The 19,589-nt window shown below is 50.5% G+C and overlaps 3 protein-coding genes across 16 annotated transcripts; 2 read left to right on the top strand and 1 right to left on the bottom strand.

Annotated features, from left to right (window-relative positions):
* Nucleotides 1-343: 343 nt before the first annotated feature.
* Nucleotides 344-13,028, top strand: BSCL2 (BSCL2 lipid droplet biogenesis associated, seipin). 14 transcript variants are annotated; one of them, XM_061406685.1, is made up of 13 exons: nucleotides 994-1,157; nucleotides 1,539-1,668; nucleotides 3,329-3,535; nucleotides 5,044-5,360; nucleotides 6,596-6,677; nucleotides 10,032-10,175; nucleotides 10,877-11,011; nucleotides 11,200-11,297; nucleotides 11,870-12,011; nucleotides 12,153-12,219; nucleotides 12,401-12,481; nucleotides 12,579-12,659; nucleotides 12,786-13,028. In XM_061406685.1, exons 3-13 carry the CDS (start codon nucleotides 3,449-3,451, stop codon nucleotides 12,926-12,928), a joined length of 1,377 nt encoding a protein of 458 aa, XP_061262669.1. In that variant the 5' UTR covers nucleotides 994-1,157; nucleotides 1,539-1,668; nucleotides 3,329-3,448; the 3' UTR covers nucleotides 12,929-13,028. The 14 variants fall into 14 exon arrangements, with proteins under 14 accessions (XP_061262667.1, XP_061262670.1, XP_061262669.1 ...); XM_061406678.1 differs by having other exon boundaries at nucleotides 12,153-12,220; nucleotides 12,393-12,481; XM_061406682.1 differs by lacking the exon at nucleotides 1,539-1,668 and adding an exon at nucleotides 1,338-1,486 and having other exon boundaries at nucleotides 12,395-12,481.
* Nucleotides 1,429-3,329, bottom strand: GNG3 (G protein subunit gamma 3). The gene is made up of 3 exons (XM_061406694.1): nucleotides 2,723-3,329; nucleotides 2,224-2,323; nucleotides 1,429-1,954 (listed from the first exon to the last, which is right to left on the bottom strand). The coding sequence occupies exons 2-3, from the start codon at nucleotides 2,320-2,322 to the stop codon at nucleotides 1,826-1,828; spliced, it is 228 nt and encodes a 75-aa protein (XP_061262678.1). The 5' UTR covers nucleotide 2,323; nucleotides 2,723-3,329; the 3' UTR covers nucleotides 1,429-1,825.
* Nucleotides 13,029-13,126: 98 nt separating the features above from the next.
* On the top strand, nucleotides 13,127-15,696 carry LRRN4CL (LRRN4 C-terminal like). Its single transcript, XM_061406690.1, has 2 exons — nucleotides 13,127-13,824; nucleotides 14,350-15,696. The coding sequence occupies exon 2, from the start codon at nucleotides 14,355-14,357 to the stop codon at nucleotides 15,051-15,053; it is 699 nt and encodes a 232-aa protein (XP_061262674.1). The 5' UTR covers nucleotides 13,127-13,824; nucleotides 14,350-14,354; the 3' UTR covers nucleotides 15,054-15,696.
* The last annotated feature ends 3,893 nt before the right edge of the window (nucleotides 15,697-19,589 follow it).

Below are 19,589 nucleotides of genomic sequence, written 5' to 3'. Positions count from 1 at the left end.
TCTAAGTTATTCCCTTGGTTTCCTCTCTATTCTCCCCGTGCTTGTCTTCTGTGTGACAGTGTAAGGAAGCTGGGGGTGATATGCTTTCTCTAATATAGGTCACCCACGCCTACTGCAAAGCAGCTCCTACCCCTAAGTGTATCCCAGGACACAGCATGAGCTGATCTAGGTTTCCCCCCCGGAAAGGATGTATTCCTGAATGGGGGGTGGGGAATCTTAATCCACGAGAAGCAGACATCCTGAGACTACTACCTTCTCTGCCTTGGCCTTGGTCCCACCTCCGTATGTCTTTCCTTCCCTTGGAAAGAAAAGGCTGCTAGAAAAAGTATTCTGGGGCTTTATAAGCCTCTGCCAAGGCTGAGCCCAGGAGGCGCTCGTGAGACAAGCCTCTGACCGGGCAGCTTGCTGGCTGGACCACTACGAGGGGTGGTAAGCGAACCAGGGGCGGGGACATTAATCCTAGCGGATGTGACAGAGTGGGCCTGAATGGGAAGTGGGAGAATAACAAGCCCCAGTTCTACCAGGAAGCCAAAACTGAACAACTTAGGGCTTATCCAACTCCTAGGGAGAACGAGAGCCAACCAAGGAACAGCACCCCCAAACCGAACAGTGCGGGAATTGTCACACTTGTGTTTCCGCTCCGAAGCAGCTTCCATTAGGCAAGCTGTAGGGACCTAGATCCTCATAAGATGCACGCGACCGGCGCCTACTATATCGGCGTGCTTGCTGGGATTCCCTTGTCCCAAGATCCTTGGTTATAGCCGCCCGTGTGCCTTCACCCGGATCGGGTGGACGTCGGCGTCCAGCCTCCGGGTTGGGGAGAAGTAGGTATCGAGTTGGCGCGGACACAGGCAGCCATTTTGAGACAGATGAGCACGGAAGGGACCATATTGAGACCGCTGGATGCCTGGGGCCGCCATTTTAAGTATGGGCCCAGCGGAGAAACCCTGTACGGTGCAACGCTGTGACGTGCGGCCGCCGTATTGGCGCGGGCCCCATGGCGGCGGCCATCTTGGAGGGGGCCTGCTGTGGGCGCAGCCATCTTAGAAGTAAAACCGGCCCCTCCTCAGGAACTGGAATTGAGCTCCTCCCCTCTCGCTGGGTACCTCCTGTCTTCGACTTCCCTCGGGAATCCCTTCCTAAGTTCACCCGGTTCGGTCTGTTTTCTTTTTCATTTGTCTTCATTGCGTTCTTGTGTACGTGCTCTCTGTAGCCTCTGAGTGCCTGTTTGTAACAATTCTTCCACTTGAGACCCTTTTGCTCTCCATCCCCTCTAACCCAACGGATCTCTGATCCTAGAGAATGTCTAACGCGCTTTGACTGGCCCCGTTCCCTAGTTATGGCAAGCTTTTCTACCTATCGCACCCACCACCGAATCTATTGACTGATGAGCCTCTCCCCCCAAGAACGGTAACACAGGAGCTGTCCTCTGAGACTCTGGATGACTTTATTCTTCACATGGCTTTAGCCTCCCAATAGCTCCAAGGTGAGACTGAGAGCAAGCACCCAGCCCATCCCTCTCTCCATTGTCTGAGCAGGTCACAGAGGGAAGCCGGCGGGACGCTGACAGAGTCTGACAGCCCTTCTGTGGGTGGAGCTACGGGTGCCCCGAGTCACAGGGTGCTCTGGGTCTGCCACAGTGGGCAAGGAAATGGAATCAGCAGACAGGTGAGGGAGGGCTTGGGCTTCAGATAACCTCACAGGGTTGGGCAAGGGCTAGGGGTGGGATGCAGGAATCCTCGGGGGCTCACGACAGTTACTGACATAAATAAGGAAGGGCCCGGGAGAGGGAAAGGTGAAGAGTTGTGAAGAGGAACAGGGCAGCTCAGAGGAGAGCACAGAAGAATTTCTTCTCCCGGAAGGGGTTCTCCGAAGTGGGCACAGGGGTGATGAGGGGATCCTCACAGGCGTGGGCATCACAATAAGTCATCAGGTCTGCTGCTGCCTTGGACACCTGGGGCACAGCCAGGAGGGGAATTGTTAGCCAGAAATCCCGAAGGGGGCTGCAGCCTCCTTCCCCAAACAGATTATCTTTTGCGATCTTTAGGACTTCGTAAGACAGTCTTCCCTCAGCACCCACAGAGACCTGGAGCCAGCTTTCCTTACAGACGCCAAGACTCCTTCCATGATCTTAAGGAGTCAGTGAAAGAAAGCCTCTCTTAGCCTCAGGTTTGGGTACCTAGGTACAGCCTTCCAACTAATGGGATCCAGGGCCCCACCCACCTTTATCCGGCACAAGCTGGCTTCAATCTTAAGCTGTTCCACCATCTTGCGGGCTTGCCCAATACTCATAGTGCTGTTCACAGGGGTCTCCCCTTTCATCCTGGAGGAAAGAGACAGCTCAGAGCGTGCTAGAGGGCCCTGCACAATCTCAGCTGAAGGTCCCCTTCCCCCATTACGCCTCATCAACCATTGCAAGGCTGGGTCATATGCCCTAATATTTTACTCCTCTCTTATCCCCAACCTCCCTGGCCTTTCCCATCTCCCAGTTCCTCAGCTAAGGAAATAGAGAAGTGAAGTGAGATGCTCCCAAACTCGTACAAGGGCTGGGCTTCAGATCATTAAACATATGGATGACTGCAGGCTTTACAGCCCTCAAGCTATGTGTTCCCAGCTCTGAAAACCACAACTATAAAGAGCCCCGCCCTAATGAGGAGGGCACATAACCCCCACCTGCCCCCTTGAGCCTCAAAGGGAGAAAAGCCGGATGCTCCTTACTCACCTGAGGCCACAGGCAGCGACAGTCCTGGGGAATCTGATCAGTGGGGTGCACCAAAACCTTCTGCCTGAGATGGGTGCCCCCACCTTGCAGGGAGTTGCAGCTGAGAGTATCTGACGCAGCAGCAGAGGCAGCTAATACAGAGAAGGCCACTGGAGAGGGTCAGGTCAGAGGCCAGTGGAGGGCTGGTCCCTGTTTCTGCAGCTCCAGCACTAGCTGATACCTGAAGGATGAAGGATGCTAGAAGGAGCAGCTCAGATCCTGGCATATACCAACTGTCTGGCCAGTGGGGGAGCCTGGCTGCTGCCTGCAGCCCCTGTGCACACCCCCACTGTTACTGTCTCACTGCCTGCCCTTCCCCATAGCAGGCATCCAGAGTCTGGGCTAGAGCCCTCCCCAAAGGAGCTGGAAGTAGCTGAGGCCCAGGCAGACACCCCCCTCAAATGGGGTGGTCTGGACCTGTGACAGCCCCTGCAGTGAAGTCAGTACAGACTGCGTGAGACCCTGCTCATTTGAAATTCTGACATCAGCTGGCCAGTCGCCCCCTCCATCCCTCCTCCCTCTACTCTGACACAGCATTTAGCACCTGAATCTTCGTTTCTCTTCCAGGGACCCTCCATTCCCCATATCCCGGAAAATGTGATGAGCTACAGGTTTCAGCTTCTAGATCACCACTTAACGTTCTAGCTACAAGTGGAAAATCCAAGGGCAGCAAGGTCCATCAGAAGGATGTCTGAAGAAATGGCAGACCAAAGAGAAGAAGCTGGGGAAAAAGAGGCATGCAGAGACCAGATCAAAGAATCCGACAAAGAAGAGGTAGGGGAGAGTCGGTGGGTGTTTCTGGAAATAGATGGGCTTACTGGATGCGTGTGTGTGTGTGTGTGTGTGTGTGTGTGTGTTGGTTTGAGAGATTGCCTCTTACGTCTGCAGCGTTGTGCGTGGTGCTGTGGGGAGTGCAAAGATGTGCGCAACACTGACCCTACCCTCCGAGGAATCTTGTTTAGGGTGAATAGACACATACAAAATAGAAAGAGCCACCCACCAAGACCTAGTCTAGATAATGCGCTGTGGGAACTCAGAGAAAAAGTCTGGTTAGGGTCGGAGGAGGTCGATGACGCGTCTTTAAAGCTGGAGACAAGTCACGGGCCTGAAATGCTACCACTCTTGTCAGCAGGTGCCAGCCAGCCCGCCGGGGCATCACGCAAAATTCCCAGGTACCTGCAGATTGTAGCGTTCTCGGGGTGAATGCTCTCTGCCTTGGAAGCCCAAGGAGATGTGCGCAATAAAAATCAGCGCCTGTTAGACGCCCGCTTCTCCCCCATTTTGGGGTTAAATGATAATGAAGGTGTAGGCGGAGTGCAGCGATTGCGGCCTCAAGGGGCTGGCTGGGAGGGATGCTGCTGACTCATAGCATTTCCTGGAGCATATCTTGGAGCCTAGAGGGAGATGCCTATCCGCTTTGGTTTTGGTTACCAAAAGGGGAGGGGGCAACGGACCGCGGGGAGGGAGAGAGCCGGCGCTTGGAGGTGGGAACCTGGCCTCCTAGAAGGCCCCGCCCCCTGCGCTGGGCCCCGCCCCGGACGAACCCCGCTCCCCTGCGCTACAGAGGCGGCCGGCGGAAGGGGGCGGGACTTCCCTGGGAGGCGGAAGAGCCTTCTCGCCGTTGCCCTGGCAGCGCGCGTGGCTGGTGAGTCTGCGGAGCCGCGGCTGCGGGCTGGATGGTTTCTATGGTGGTGCGGTTGCGTGGGGACTCCGGGCGCCGTGCCCGTCACCGAACCGGAGGGGTCTGGCGGGGAGCGGCCGTTGGCCGCAGGACACCCTGCCTGGCGCGGTCTTGTCTGGGAGCGAGCGCAGCTCCAGGAGGAGAGAAGCAACTTGGGAAGCAATAGTGGCTGCGGTGAGGTTGCTGGCTTTGAGTCCAGCTGTGCGACCTTAGGCAGGTCGCGAACTCTCCGTGCAGCCACCTCGCAGTGTGGAATCGTGTGCATAAGTCCGCCTTAGAAGAATTTTAAGGCGTTCATCCTCTGTATGTAATATGTTTCTATGAATGACCATCAAAGTGGCCTGTCCTAGAATCAGGTGACCCGAGGATGGGTTCAACTGAGGAACTCTAGCACAGGGGGGTGGTGAGAAAGCTCGGTGGAGGAAGGGAAGGGATAATTGGCTGAGAAACACAATCAGTTGGAGAAAAGCCATATAAAACAAAGGCTTTGCTATGTCTTGCTGTCTCTGGTTCCTCAAAGCCTTTCTGGTCAGTGTGTCCTTTTTGTCTTCACCTCCCGCGTGAAACGAGCCATTCTTTCCCCTTCTCGGTCTTTTTCCAGGAACCACCAGCTGCTTCGTCCCATGGCCAGGAGTGGCGTCCAGGTGGCAAAGCACCTAGGAACCCAAAGCCTGAACCCGGGGCCAGACCCCCTGCACTCCCCGTCATGGTCAATGACCCACCAGTACCTGCCTTACTGTGGGCCCAGGAGATGGGCCACGTCATGGCAGGCCGTGCCCGCAAGCTGCTACTGCAGTTTGGAGTGTTCTTCTGTACCATCCTCCTCCTGCTCTGGGTGTCTGTCTTCCTCTATGGCTCCTTCTACTATTCCTATATGCCGACAGTCAGCCACCTCAGCCCCGTGCATTTCCACTACAGGTGAGAAGGGTCTTCTATCGAAGTAGAGGAATCCTGTGAGAGAATTGCTGCGAGCACCGTTGGCACTTGTTGAGGACAACCCTCTTACTTACAGACGAGGACACTTGAGCCTAGTGCACTTGTATTGATTTATAGCCCAAGGTTGGGGCAGGTCTGGGCCGGTAGGGCTCTAGGGTCCTAGTCCTGTCTCTGGTTAACTGAAATCTGGTTTAAAAAAACAAAAAAAGCCCTCTCCTAGACTGTCACTATGAGGGTCAGTTCAATTTAGGCTGGATCAGACCTCTCTCAGGGCTACTGTAGACTTTTGAGCTAACCCAACCTCTCAAGTCATCTCAGAACTAATCTGGCCTTCAGTAAAGAAGATATGAGGAAAGCGGTATTTGCCTTTCACATTACTTCTTCCCACTCCTATTTGTCTGCTGCAACAGAGCTTATGAAAACAACAAGATGTCTGGGTTCATAAACTCCCGAGAGTCCTACTTGTCTGAGTCCTCAGTTCCTTCCCATTTTACAGATCCTGCCAAATTTTCTCCCCTTCTTTTAAAAATGACTACAGGACCAATCAAGAGTTGCTATTAACAATGGTCCAAAGTTGTTGGTTTTTTTTCTTTCCATGTCCTGAATCCCTGGTCATGAGCCATAATTTCTAAGGCACAGCTGCTTAAATTTTTAGGAGGCATGGATCTTATGAAAGCTATGGCCCTTCCTGTCATAAGAACCTACTTACTGATACATGCCCATGTGCAATTTTGCCTACAATTGGAAGGGTTTGTGAGTAAAGGGTTTAAGAGTAAAGATCATCTGTGGGTCCCTTTGGAGGAATTTTCTTGAACTAGGGCCCAGATCAGAACTCTGGAATCAGAATCTAGAGAGGTGGTACCCAGGAATCTGTTTTATTTTTTTAGGAATCTGCATTTTTATCAGCTTCCCAAGTAAGTCTTTAGAAACACTTAAGTCTGAAACTATTCAACTAAGTGTCCATAGGTTCCCATTTAAGAATGTCTACCTTAATGAGAAGAAATAAACACAAGTAGCAGGAAGAGAATTTAAAAGACTCATTCTAGTGTCTTGAATCTCCTGGCTGCACTTCTTCTCCATCTCTCTGTAACAGAGAAGGATGCCTGTTCTGGAAGAAAGGATGGGGGACGGGAAAGGGAGTCCCAAGGGCCCAGGAGCTGTGTGGATAAGTAAGACAGACTATAACTTAGCAGAATATCATCCTCATTCTCATTTAGGACGGACTGCGAATCCTCCACCTCCTTACTCTGCTCCTTCCCTGTTGCCAATGTCACACTGGCTAAGGGTGGACGTGATCGGGTGAGTATGGGAGCTGAACAGAGGTTTCATTAGTGCTTTGGTGACTTGAAACAAGAACACTTGGGAAAGACCTAGGTACCAGGGACTGAGTAAGAGAGACTGAAAGGAACGCTTTCAAGGAAAGGGAGGTTAAAGAAAAACTGAAGTCCAAATGAATTGAATGGGTTATTCTTTCCTCCTTAAATTGTTTCAGCCAGGCCATATCTACTAGATAAGGGGTGTTTTAGATCTAAATGAACTTAAAGAAACCAGCTATCTCACTGAACTAGGATAGAATCCACCCAAGAGTTTTGAAAGTATGTTATTAATTATGACACAACTGAGAGATATACGTAACCTGCCATTACAAAGGGTACTGTGCCAGAGGACTGGCCAAATGCCAGTATATCTTTAATAAACCTGAAAGCCCTGAGAAATGCAAGGTGGGAATGCATCCTTTATTAGGCAAGTTGGTGGAAGCTCTGCAAAAGGGTAGGATCCCAGAACACTTCAGAAGGACTTTGGAGGATCAACAGTGTTTCTGGTCACCAGAGGATTTTGACTTGTCAGCAGCATAATGAGAAATTATCAATGGGCAGACTAAAAGTTTAAAAATCATTTGAAAATGATTTTTGAAAAATTGTACTCAGGAGGATACTGACCTGAAGATAGAAAATATGGAGGATAGAATAAATGGTCATTCTGAAGGGAGGAATGTAAGCTATAGAGTTTTGGACCCCTTGGGGTTGACAATGCAAATAACCCGGAAGACTGTGTATCTTGTGATATCTTCCAGTGGACCACCAGAGTACCACTGTCCAGAAAACTTACCAGGTGGGATGAGTGGATCCCAAATGGGGATTTCAAAGTGGTGAAGTGGAGAATTTCCTGGCAGTCCAGTGGTTAGGACTCCGCACTTTCACTGCCGAGGGTCCTGGTTCAATTCTGGTTCAGGAACTAAGATCCTGCAAGTTGCACAGCATGGTCAAAAAAGAAAGTAGTGGCGTGGAGTGTTGGGCCTTGTGAGACAGAGGATTATCTGTTTAGTTCTGCTACTCAGGAAAGTAATGTGGAGAGTACTATAGAATATTCTGTGAAAACATTGGTTCAATCTGTTTTTGTGGCTCAATAAAGTAATAAATGGAATATATTGAGAGGGGAGTAGAAACAAGGCCACCGTACATCTACACCTGGGATGGTGCGTGCTGTTATGTGGCTTCCTGTTGTAGATCGTAATGGTTGGTGACCCAGGGAGCCTAAAACCATCGGGTACCAGGCTGCTGGATGAGGAAGGAATGGAAGGATGAAGGGTGAGGCCCAAGTTCCCCAATAAGTAAAGCAGGTTGATCATTTCATTGATTTCTGGTGAACATTTTTGAATGAGTGAGTGAAATAATGGGTCTATTTTGTGGGTAACAGCTTGTTTAGAAGTAGATTTTGTCCTGCTTCAAAGAGCTGACAGGATTGACGGAAATCTCTACATTGCATTAAGTAGCAAAGATGCAGTTCCTGCGTTTCAGAAGCATTTGTGAAGAATTAGGTCTTCTGGAGACTATGGTGATGGTGAGGCTCAAAGTGGGAATGGAGGAGAGTTTTCTGTCAGGCAGACAAATGTGAGTAAAAGCAGAAGTCCTTCACAAGATTCTGGTATTAGCGATTTTTGGATACCCTTGGAGGAGATGACATAATTACTGGCTTAAAAAGAAAAAAGAAAAAAAAAATATATATATATCAATTCAGTTCAGTCGCTCAGTCATGTCCAACTCTGCAACCCCATGGACTGCTGCATGCCAGGCCTCCCTGTCCATCACCAACTCCTGGAGTTTACTCAGACTCATGTCCATTGATTTGGTGATGCCAACTCTAAATAAATACATAAAAATCTTTATTGCTATATAATTTGAGTAGTATACAAGTCACCCATTCAAAATGTACAGTTCAGTCATTTTTAATATATTCAGAGCTGAGCAACCATCACCATAATCAATTTGAGGACATTTTCATCACCCCAGAAAAAAAACTCATACCCACTACCTGGCAGTCACTCCCCATGTCCTTCCTGCTCACCCAGAGAACTACCTGTTTCAGTGTTTCAAAGAATTTAGTGAAGCAACCAGCTTAGATTCACCTGACCTCTACATGGGGATAGGACTCTCATGGGATCCATTTTTTTCAAGACAATTCAGACTGAAGGGACTTCCCTGGTGATTTAGGGGTTAAGACTCTGCACTTCCAATGCAAGGGGTGCGGGTTCAATCCCTGGTCGGGGAACTAAGATCCCATATGCTTCACAGTGTGGTCAAAGAAACGAACAACAAAAAGGTAAAAAATAATAATTCAGACTGAAAATAAGAATGTATATAAAGAAAGATTTTGATCAGTGGATTTTCACCTGTTACTCTAGGGATACAATGCTCAAAGTACCTTCATAGCAATAAGTCTAGATGTTTCACTATTAAGGTTGTGTGCATTTGTGCTAAGTTACTTCAGTCTTGTCCAACCCTGTGGAACCCTGTAGACTGTAGCCCACCAGGTTTCTCTGTCCATGGGATTCTTCAGGCACAAATACTGGAGTGGGTTGCCATGCCCTTCTCCAGGGGATCTTCCCAACCCAGGGATCGAACCTCGGTTGGCAGATTCTTTACCATCTGATCCATCAGGGAAGCCCTCACTATTAGGCTTAGGATACTCTTTTTAAAAAAAATTTTTTTCTTTTAATCCATTCCCTCTTTGGTTAAAACCAAAAGCTTTACCATCACCCCTGGAATCCTTGTGGATCACCCTGAGGGGGTCATGCACAGGATAAGCATAGTCGAATATAGGATTAGAGGAGTATAGGAATGGTCAGGAATAACTAGGGTATGTTTGGTGGCAAATCTTTAATCTTTTGAGGTTAATACCAGTGAAGATGCCTTCCCACTGTGTCTCAGGGTTCTACCAACAGGACCAAGGTAAGGGACCCAGAAGGACAGAGTTACTGTGGGAGAGCTGGCTAGGGAAATGGTGAGTGCTTCTGGCACTCTGCTAATTAGTAATGTAAGTGAAGGCAGGCTGGGCCCGAGGGGATGGCCTCATGGGGACAAAGAGGCCTGAGTCACAGATGGCCCAGTTAGCAACATGACGGTTCACTTTTGGAAAAGAAATGTGACACAACTTTTCTCGAACAGAGTGATTCAGGAGTGTAGATACTGAGGACCTCAGAAGTGGGAGGGATCCAGCTACCAGAAGGGGGCAGCAGGTTCTTGGGAAGAGGGAGATTTGAGAGGCCTGTTTTGATAGTGGAGGGAATCGTATTTGGAAGGGTAGCCGGGAGGTGGGACAGGGACAGTGCAATTAAAAAATTTTTTTGAAAGAGATGCCGTCCACCTTGGGCAGGTACTGATGTATGGACAGCCGTACCGCGTTACCTTAGAACTTGAGCTGCCAGAGTCTCCTGTGAATCAAGATTTGGGCATGTTCTTGGTCACCATCTCATGCTACACCAGAGGCGGCCGAATCATCTCCACCTCTTCACGCTCCGTGAGTGTCAGTGGCCTGTCCAGGAGGTTGTGGAGAATAACAGATGTCCGAGTATCTGGGTGGGGCTTCAGGAGAAAACATTCTGAGGTCTGAGACACAGACACACCATAGCAAGAGGTGTCAGTTTACCAGATAAGCACCTCCTCCTGCCGCCAGACATCCGATGAGCACATTCATCTTTGAGTGGAGCCGCCCTGAAAACGGGCTTTTTTGGAGCCAGACAGACCAGACTCCGTTCTTAATTGTCAACAGAACCGTCTCGTGAAGCAAATTCCTGAATGTCCACGTGGGAGAAGAAAGCCTCAGATGGTACACTGGCACGTGTACTGGTTCCAGTGTACCAGAATAGATGGTACACTGGTCTAGGTTATAGAACCATTCTGGGGAAAGATAGATGACAGATGGTGTGGGGCTTCACCTGGGAGGCTTTCTTAGAAGAGGAGACTTTGTTGTATTGGAATTAGAGACATGGTTGGGAAGGGCAGGGCAGGGATGCCTTCAAACTTTTGCAATGAGGGGGTCAAGACTTGGGGCGTGGTCGGAAGTGAAAGGGACTAGGGGACCTAAGGAAGAAGCCGCCTTCATACCCTGCTCAGGGGTGGTTTTGAGGGTAGGCACCCACGCCCAGCCTCTACTCCCTGTTCAGGAGTGGTTTTGAGGGTGAGCGCCCGTCCCCAGCCTCTCTTCCCTGGCCCTGTCAGGTGATGCTACATTACCGCTCAAGCCTGCTCCAGATGCTCGACACGCTGGTCTTCTCGAGCCTCCTGCTGTTTGGCTTTGCGGAGCAGAAGCAGCTCTTGGAGGTGGAGCTATACCCAGAATACAGAGAGAACTCGGTAAGGAGAGGAGAGGAGGAGGACAGGAGACAGCCCTCCCCACAAGCCCAGGATTTTACCTGAGGAGCTTCCGGGCTTGGGCAGGAGGGACCACGGTGGAGGCTGGAAGCAGGCCTCAGACTGGGCTGGTACGAGTGACAGCAGGGTCCTGGCCTGATGTGCCGCCGCCACCGCCCCCCTGCCCGCAGTACGTGCCGACCACCGGAGCCATTATCGAGATCCACAGCAAGCGCATCCAGATGTACGGAGCCTACCTCCGCATCCACGCCCACTTCACTGGGCTCAGGTGAGGCAGTGCCCACGTGGGCTGGGCAGCTCTCCTGGGGCTGTCCTTAAGAGGGTCCTAAGCAGAGGTGACGGATTTTACCTGGGCTACAGGTTCTCAGCCCTGGCTGCACATCACATATCAGGAGCCTGGGGAACTTTTAGAAAAATACCGATGCCTGGGCCCCACCCTCAAGACTAGGATTTGTTACGGTCATATTTGGCTGCCAGACTTTTTTTTTAGCATTTATTTATTTGGCTGTGGCAGCTTTCAGTTGCAGCTTGTGGGATCTTGTTCCCTGACCAGGGATCGAACCCAGGCCCCCTGCTTTGGGAGTGGAGTATTAGCCATTGGACCTTAGATAGGGAAGTCCCCAGCCATCAGACTTTCTGAAAGCACCCCAGGGGGAGATCATGTGCAGTCAGAGTGGAGAAATGCTCTCTTGAACCACTGGCTCAGTGGGTGGGAGGCAGAGGGTGGAGACCAGCTCTTGCCAAGCTCTGGTGAATTGCCCTAGAAATTACTTCTGGGAAATGAGAAGGCTGGTACTCCCTGGTAGCTGCTACTCCCCTCCTGCCTACTCCCTGCCTCAGGTACCTGCTGTACAACTTCCCGATGACCTGCGCCTTCGTTGGTGTCGCCAGCAACTTCACCTTCCTCAGCGTCATTGTGCTCTTCAGCTACATGCAGTGGGTGTGGGGGGGCATCTGGCCCCGACAGCGCCTCTCTTTGCAGGTCTCAAAGGACCCCTTCCTCTCCCCTTCATGGTTCTTCTTTGGGGAGTGGGCCGGGGCGTGTTGGGCGCTGGGGTGGAAGGGCCCAATCACTCTGGTGAGGGAAGGCAGTCCTTGCTGCTCAGGAGTTTCCCCTCCACAGGTAAACATCCGAAACCGAAAACGTTCCCGCAAGGACATCCAGCGAAAGGTCTCTGCCCATCAGCCAGGTAGAGGTGATAGCTGGGGGCTGGGTGAGGGGGGGCTCCTGTGCCATCCAGAATGAGGCTTTAGGTGCTCACCTACTAAGCTAAAGGTCAAGAGAAAGGTGGATTGGGGTGAAGTTGGCACTGCCATCCAGGCACAGCCACCCTAGTCCTGCCCTATCCTCCACCCCCTTTGGAGGCACAGGGCCCCAAGGCCAGGAGGAGTCCCCCCAGCTGTCACCTGTTACAGAGGACGGTGAGAGCCACGCGGATCCCTCTGGGACAGGTACAGTGCAGCTGCCCGACCCCCTTCCTGACTCCTCCTCAGTCCTCCCCTTCAGCCTCTTCCAGACTAACCTCTGCCTTCCCCCCTGGGGCTGCAGAAGGCCAGCTGTCCGAGGAGGAGAAAACAGATCAACAGCCCCTGAGTGGCGAGGAGGAGCTGGAGCCCGAGGCCAGTGATGGTGAGGGACCCTGTGCGGCAGGACCCCAGGGGGCATGTGGGCAGGGCGGAGGCTACCTTGGGCGGGGCAGGGACCCCTGGTCTGGAATTTCCCCTTTAGAATTTGGTTTTCTCTCCCCTGGCCCAGGTTCAGGCTCCTGGGAAGATGCAGCTCTGCTGACGGAGGCCAACCTGGCTGCCTCTGGCTCTGCCCCTGCCCCAGAGACCGTGGGCAGCTCGGAGCCCTCTGCGGGCTCTGTCCGACAGCGCCCCATCTGCTCCAGCTCCTGAAGCGAGTAGGGCCGAGTCCCCACATTCTGGCCCTTTCCCACCTGCTCCCTTTCTCTCTCTGGGGCTCCCCCAATAATAAACTATTTTCGTGCCAGCTGCCTCCCTGACTCTGAAGTGGATTCAGGGTCATTTAAAAACCTGGTATTCCCTAGGCATTCCCCGCCCGGACTGGAGGAAGTTTTCTTGTCAGGGGCCACAGATGCAGAAGACCTCCAGGCCCTGGACTATTTTAGGCACAGCTGTTTTCATTCATCAGCCTGGAAGTCCAGGGAGTGAAAACCTGCCCACTCGGTCCTCTCCCTCTGGGGAGGGGGATAGCATAGGGTGGGGCTGCAAAGCTGGGATACATCATTCTGGCCTCCGCACCCCTCCCTTTCTCAATCCGTGGGGAGGCAGAAGACAGGAAATGACTGCCATGGATGTGGTATGATTTTTTTACTGAAACAGCATTTTGTGGCCCAGGCCTCATGCTGTCCGTAGCTGTTTTCCTCTCTGATACCAGCCAGGTGGCCCCGTCCCTTTCGCTCCTCTCCTCACCCCTTCACATGACTTCAGCCTTTGGATTCTCAGCCCCTGGCTGCTTTCCACATTCCACTGCTCTTTCAGAACCCAGGCATCCCGACCTCCAGCTGAAACCGCTGCATGTGGCTTCCCCCACCCTTGGCCCCGTGACTCAGGCCTTCTGAAGGGACCAGCCCTCTTCTTGGCACTCACCAGGGAGGGGAGCAGGGGAAGGGGGGCCAGGTGGTGACATCACAGTCAAGGGGTATAAAAGCTTTGGGCCAAAACAGAATTGAAATTGAAGACACTGACAGAACGTGACCGCACAGCCTGTGTTCCGGGGGACCTCTTAGGAGCCCCAGTCTGCTACTCGCCGCATCAAGGCCTACCTGCTGGTAAGGGGGTGCCTGTGAGATAGAAGTGTGGAGGGCAGGGAAGGACCAGGCCTTCGACAGGTGGGGAGGGAGGGCTCCAGGGCCTCTGTGTTTCTCTCTTCTCCGTTCTAACTTCCATCTCCTTTCTGGCTTTGTGCATGTGTCGCTGACTAGCTGGTTGCTCTGGGTGGCAGCTGGTAACCATTCCACCTTCCTTACCCAGGCGGTGTAAATCATTTCCTCCTCTTCTCCTCCCCAGCTCCCCCCAGCACTGTTTATTCATTAACTATTTCCAGCGCTTTACATGTTGCTGATCGCACCTCTCTCTGTTGGCTCAGACCACATTTCATTCTTTTCCCCAAAACCAAGCACATAAGCTGTTCAGAAGCTGGACGGACACATGGGTGGGTCAGAGTCGTTCCCACCTCTTGCTTGTTCTCCGGGTTCCCTGTCCTGTTTCCCTTTGCTTACAGGTTTTGTTGAGGGACGGGGGGCCTGCAGGGTCTGGGGGTTGAAGAGCCTTTATCCTTTCACCTTCCCTTCCAGATTCCATGCCGCACTCTCCCTGCCTTCTGTGGCTCCTTGCTGTCACCTCCCTGGTTCCCGGAACGCAGCCCTTGGTGGCCGGAGACTTGGAAGGAGATGAGCTAGATGAGACACCGTTACCGGCCGTCCCCTGTGACTACGACCACTGCCGCCACCTGCAGGTGCCCTGCCAGGAGCTGCAGAGAGCCGGCCCGGCAGCCTGCCTGTGCCCCGGCCTCTCCAGCGCCCTGCAGCCGCCGCACCCGCCACGCCTGGGGGAGGTGCGCGTGGAGGCCGATATGGGCCGCGCCGAGGTGCACTGGTGTGCCCCCTCCTCCCCGGTCAACCAGTACTGGCTGCTGCTTTGGGAAGGCGGCGGGGCTCCGCAGAAGGGGCCCAGCTTCAACTCGACGGTCCGCCGAGCGGAGCTGAAGGGCCTGAACCCTGGGGGCGCATACGTCGTCTGCGTGGTGGCCGCCAACGACGCGGGAGAGAGCCGCGCTCCCGGGCCCGGGGCGGAGGGCCTCGACAGCGCCGATGGCCCCAACTTAGGGCCCTGCGGCCGGCTGACCGTGCCGCCGCGGCCTCTCACTCTGCTGCACGCGGCCATGGGCGTGGGCTCGGCGCTGGCCCTGCTCAGCTGCTCCGCCCTGGTCTGGCACTTCTGCCTACGCCAGCGCTGGGGCTGCCCCCGCCGAGGCCGCCCCAGCCACGCAGGGCTTTGAGGCTGCCCGGGCTTCCCCAGGGGGGAAACGACAGCCCACGAAGGCCAGACTGAGGCTGGCACAGAAGGCCGGGCACTGGGCCCTTGCTGAGTGGGTTCATGCCCCAAACTTTCCACTCTGCTCCGAAGCTGAGGTTTAGAAGGAGTAGAGAAAGCTGACAAGATCTTTTTTTAGTGGACCAGATAGTAATTTAGGCTTTGTGGTTCCAGGGGATAAAATCACAGATATTGTGTGGGTACTTACATAACCATGTAACAATTTAAAAATGGTTCTTAGCTCGTGGGCCTCACAAATCAATCTACAACCAGGTTCCACGTGTGGGCCCTGTCACTGTGGTGGCTTCCCATGGGGTTTTGAGAATCAGCTGCTGTGGGAATGGGAGTCTGGGGCTAGAGACCACACCTCACCTGCTGCCTTTTGCTTAGATAGTAAGGATGCACACTGAGTTACAATCTGCTGTGTCTTAAGTCGGGTAGAACTAAGTGACTGACATGGGGTGGAGAAGAGGGCTGTCCAAGTGGCTGTCTGGGACAAGCTTGCTTATAAAAATATATTAATAACAAAGGATTTTCCCTCCCCCCATTTGTGTTTACTGTGTATTATCTGTGTTTGTTGTATAACATTAAAGGAAATGTAAAAGGAAGACCTTTTCATTTGTCATGATCCTTTTTGTTTAAACTTTTTATTTTAGAGTATAGCTACAGCCCATGGGGTCGCAAAGAGTCAGACCCGACTGAGTGACTGCACTTTCAAAACATAGCTATCATGATCTTTTTCAATTCCCTGTCCTTGGGACTTAGCTGGCAGCACAGTGGATAAGAATCTGCCTGCCATGCAGGGGACATGGGTTCGATCCCTGGTAAGATCCCACATACTCCAGAGCACCACAACTAGAGAGTAGCCCACCCCACCACACGCTGAAACCAGAGAAAGCCTGCGAGGAGCAGCAAGGACCCACAGCAGCCAGTAATAAGTACATAAATTTTCAAAAAAATTTTTTTAGAAACCCAGGCCCATTCACTGGGAAGGCAGAATCTTAGCCATGGGACCACCAGGGAAGTCCCTTGAGTTTATTTTTACATTAGCTGGATGTAGAAAAGTCTAGGTTGCTACAGAGTTTATTCCTCACTTTTACTGCTCTTAAATCTTTAAAAAATTATAACATATTTCAAGCAAAACTTGATAAAAGGAGAGTTCTCCTCAAGAGGTAATTACCTGCAGCAGAGCAAATCTTTCCCTAAGCAATGGAAATACATTCTTGATTTCATTCAATATATTATAGACAATGTGCCATTGGTAAATCACAGCCTTCTTGGTTATGTGAATGGCCTAACTTTCCATTGGATGATGCTCCTTAACTGACACTTCCCATGGCTCCTTGTTAGAACATTTGTCTTCAGTGTTTGCTATGGACATCCTTGTTTGTTGGCATATCCTCACATGATTAGGTATTTCCACAGGGTACTTACCCAGAAGTAAGTGAGAGAGGTAGTACTATACAATTTAGTCATTCTTCTCTTTTTTTGTTGTTTAGTCACTATGTCATGTCCAACTCTTTATGACCCCATGGACTGCAGCACACCAGGCTTCTCAGTCCTTCGCTATCTTTTAGAGTTTGCTCAAATTCATGTCCATTGTGTTGATGCCATGCAACCATCTCATCTTCGGTTGCCCCCTTTTTCTGCCCTCAATCTTTCTCAGCATCAGGGTCTTTTCCAATGAGTAGGCTCTTCGCATCAGGTGGCCAAACTATTGGAACTTCAGCTTCAGCATCACTCCTTCCAATGAATATTCAGGGTTGATTTCCTTTAGAATTGACTGGTTTGATCTCCTTGCAGTCCAAGGGACTCTAAAGAATCTTCAGCACCACAGTTCGAAAGGGTCAATTCTTCGGAGCTCAGCCTTCTTTATTGTCCAACTCTCGCATTCATACATGACTACTAGAAAAATCGTAGCTTTGACTATACGGACCTTTGTCAGCAAAGTCTCTGCTTTTTAATACACTCGCTATCTAGGTTTGTCATCACTTTCTTTCCAAGGAGCGAGCACGTTTTAATTTCATGGCTGCAGTCACTGTCTGCTGTGATTTTTGGAGCCTAAGAAAATAAAATGTCACTGTTTCCACTTTTTCCCCATGTATTTGCCATGAAGTGATGGGACTGAATGCCATGATCTTAGTTTTTTGAATGTTGAGTTTTAAGCCAGGTTTCTCACTCTCCTCTTTCACTCTGATCAAGAGGCTCTTTGGTTCCTCTTCACTTTCTGCCATTAGAGTGGTATCATCTGCATATCTGAGGTTGTTGATATTTGTCCCAGAAATCTTGATTCCAGCTTGGCATTTTGCATGACGTACTCTGCGCCAGGGTTCCCTGGTGGCTTGATGGTAAAGAATCCGCCTTGAATGCAGGACACCTGGGTTCAGTCCCTGGGTTGGGAAGATCCCCTGGAGGAGGGCATCGCAGCAACCCACTCCGGTATTCTTGTTTGAAGAATCCCCAAGGACAGAGGAGCCTGGCGGGCTACAGTCCATGGGATCGCAGTCAGACACAACCAAGTGACTAAGCATGGCACAGTACTCTACATATGTTAAATAAGCAGGGTAACAATACGTAGCCTTGACAAACTCCTTTTCCAATTTTGAACCAATCTGTTCTTCCATGTCCAATTCTAACTGTTACTTCTTGACAACAGTTTGTCTGGTATTCCCATCTCTTGAAGAATTTTCCAGTTTGTTGTGATCCACACAGTCAAAGGATTTAGTGTAGTCAACGATTCGGAAGTTGATGTTTTTCTGGAATTCTCCTGATTTCTCTATGATCCAACAGATGTTGGCAGTTTGATCACTGGTTCCTCTGCCTTTTCTAAATTCAACTTGCACATCTGGAAGTTCTCAGTTCACCTGCTGAAGCCTCACTTGTAGAATCAGCATTATCTTGCTAGCATGTGAAATGAGCACAATTGTACAATAGTTTTAACATTCTTTGGCATTGCCTTTCTTTGGGATTGGATGAAAACTGATCTTTTCCAGTCCTGTGGCCACTTCTGAGTTTCCCAAATTTGTTAACATATTGAGTGCAGCACTTTAACAGCATCATCTTTTAGGATTTTAACTCAGCTGGAATTCTGTCACCTTCACTAGCTTTGTTCATAGTAATCTTCCTAAGGCCCGCTGGACTTCACACTCTAGGATGTTTGGATCTAGGTGAGTGACCACTCCATCATGTTTATCTGGGTCATTCAGACCTTTTTTGTATAGTTCTTCTGTGTATTCTTGCATACATTCTTAATCTCTTCTGCCTCTGTTAAGTCCTTGCCATTTCTGTCCTTTATTTTGCCCATCCTTGCATGAAATGTTGCCTTGGTATCTCCAATTTTCTTGAAGAGATTTATAATCTTTCCCATTCTATTGTTTTCCTCTATTACTTTGCACTGTTCACATAAGAAAGCTTTCTTATCTCCTCTCACTATTCTCTGGAACTCTGCATTCAGATGGATATATCTTCCCTTTTCTCCTCTGCCTTTCACTTGTCTTATTTTCTCAGGTATTTGTAAGGCCTCCTCAGACAACGATTTTGCCTTTCGCATTTCTTTTTCTTGGGGATGGTCTTCATCACTGCCTTCTGTACAATGTCCATAGTTCTTCAGGCACTCTGTCTACCATATCTAATCCCTTGAATCTATTTGTCACCTCCATTGTATCATAGGAGATTTGACTTAAGTCATACCTGAATGGTCTAGTGGTTTTCCCTACTTCCTTCAATTTAAACCCGAATTTTGCAATAAGGAGCTCATGATCTGAGCCAGGGTCAGCTCCCAGTCTTATTTTTGCTGACTGTATAGAGCTGCACTATCTTCAACTGCAAAGAATATAATCAGTCTGATTTCAGTCTGACCATCTGGTGATGATTCCGTGTAAAGTTGTCTCTTGTGTTGTTGGAAGAGGGTGTTTGCTATGACCAGTGTGTTCTTTTGACAAAACTCTGTTAGCTTTTGCCCTGCTTCATTTTGTACTCCAAGACCAAACTTGCCTGTTACTCCAGGTATCTCTCTCTTTTTAAAAAAACAAAAAACACTTATTTATTTTATTTGGCTGTGCTGGGTCTTAGTTGTAGCATGTGGGATCTAGTTCCCTGACCAGGGGTCAAACCTGGGCCCCTTGCATTGAATGCATGGAGTCCCGGCCCCTGGACCACGAGGGAAGTCCCTCCAAATATCTCTTGACTTCTTACTTTTGCATTCCAATAACCTATGATGAAAAGGATATGGGAATGACAAACCACTCCAGTATTCTTTCCTCGAGAACCCCATGAACACGATGAAAAGACAAAAAGATATGACACTGGAAGATGAGCCCCCCAGGTTGGTAGGTGTCCAATATGCTACTGGAGAAGAGGGGAGAAATAGCTCCAGAAAGAGAGTTGAGCAAAAGCAGAAAGAACGCTCAGATGTGGATGTGTCTGGTCATGAAAGTAAAGTCCAGTGCAGTAGAGAACAATATTGCACAGGAACCTGGGATGTTAGGTCCATGAATCAAGG

Source organism: Bos javanicus, chromosome 29 (assembly GCF_032452875.1).
Source record: "Bos javanicus breed banteng chromosome 29, ARS-OSU_banteng_1.0, whole genome shotgun sequence".
NCBI lineage: Eukaryota > Metazoa > Chordata > Mammalia > Artiodactyla > Bovidae > Bos > Bos javanicus.
This window is presented reverse-complemented; position numbering and strand designations above follow the sequence as displayed.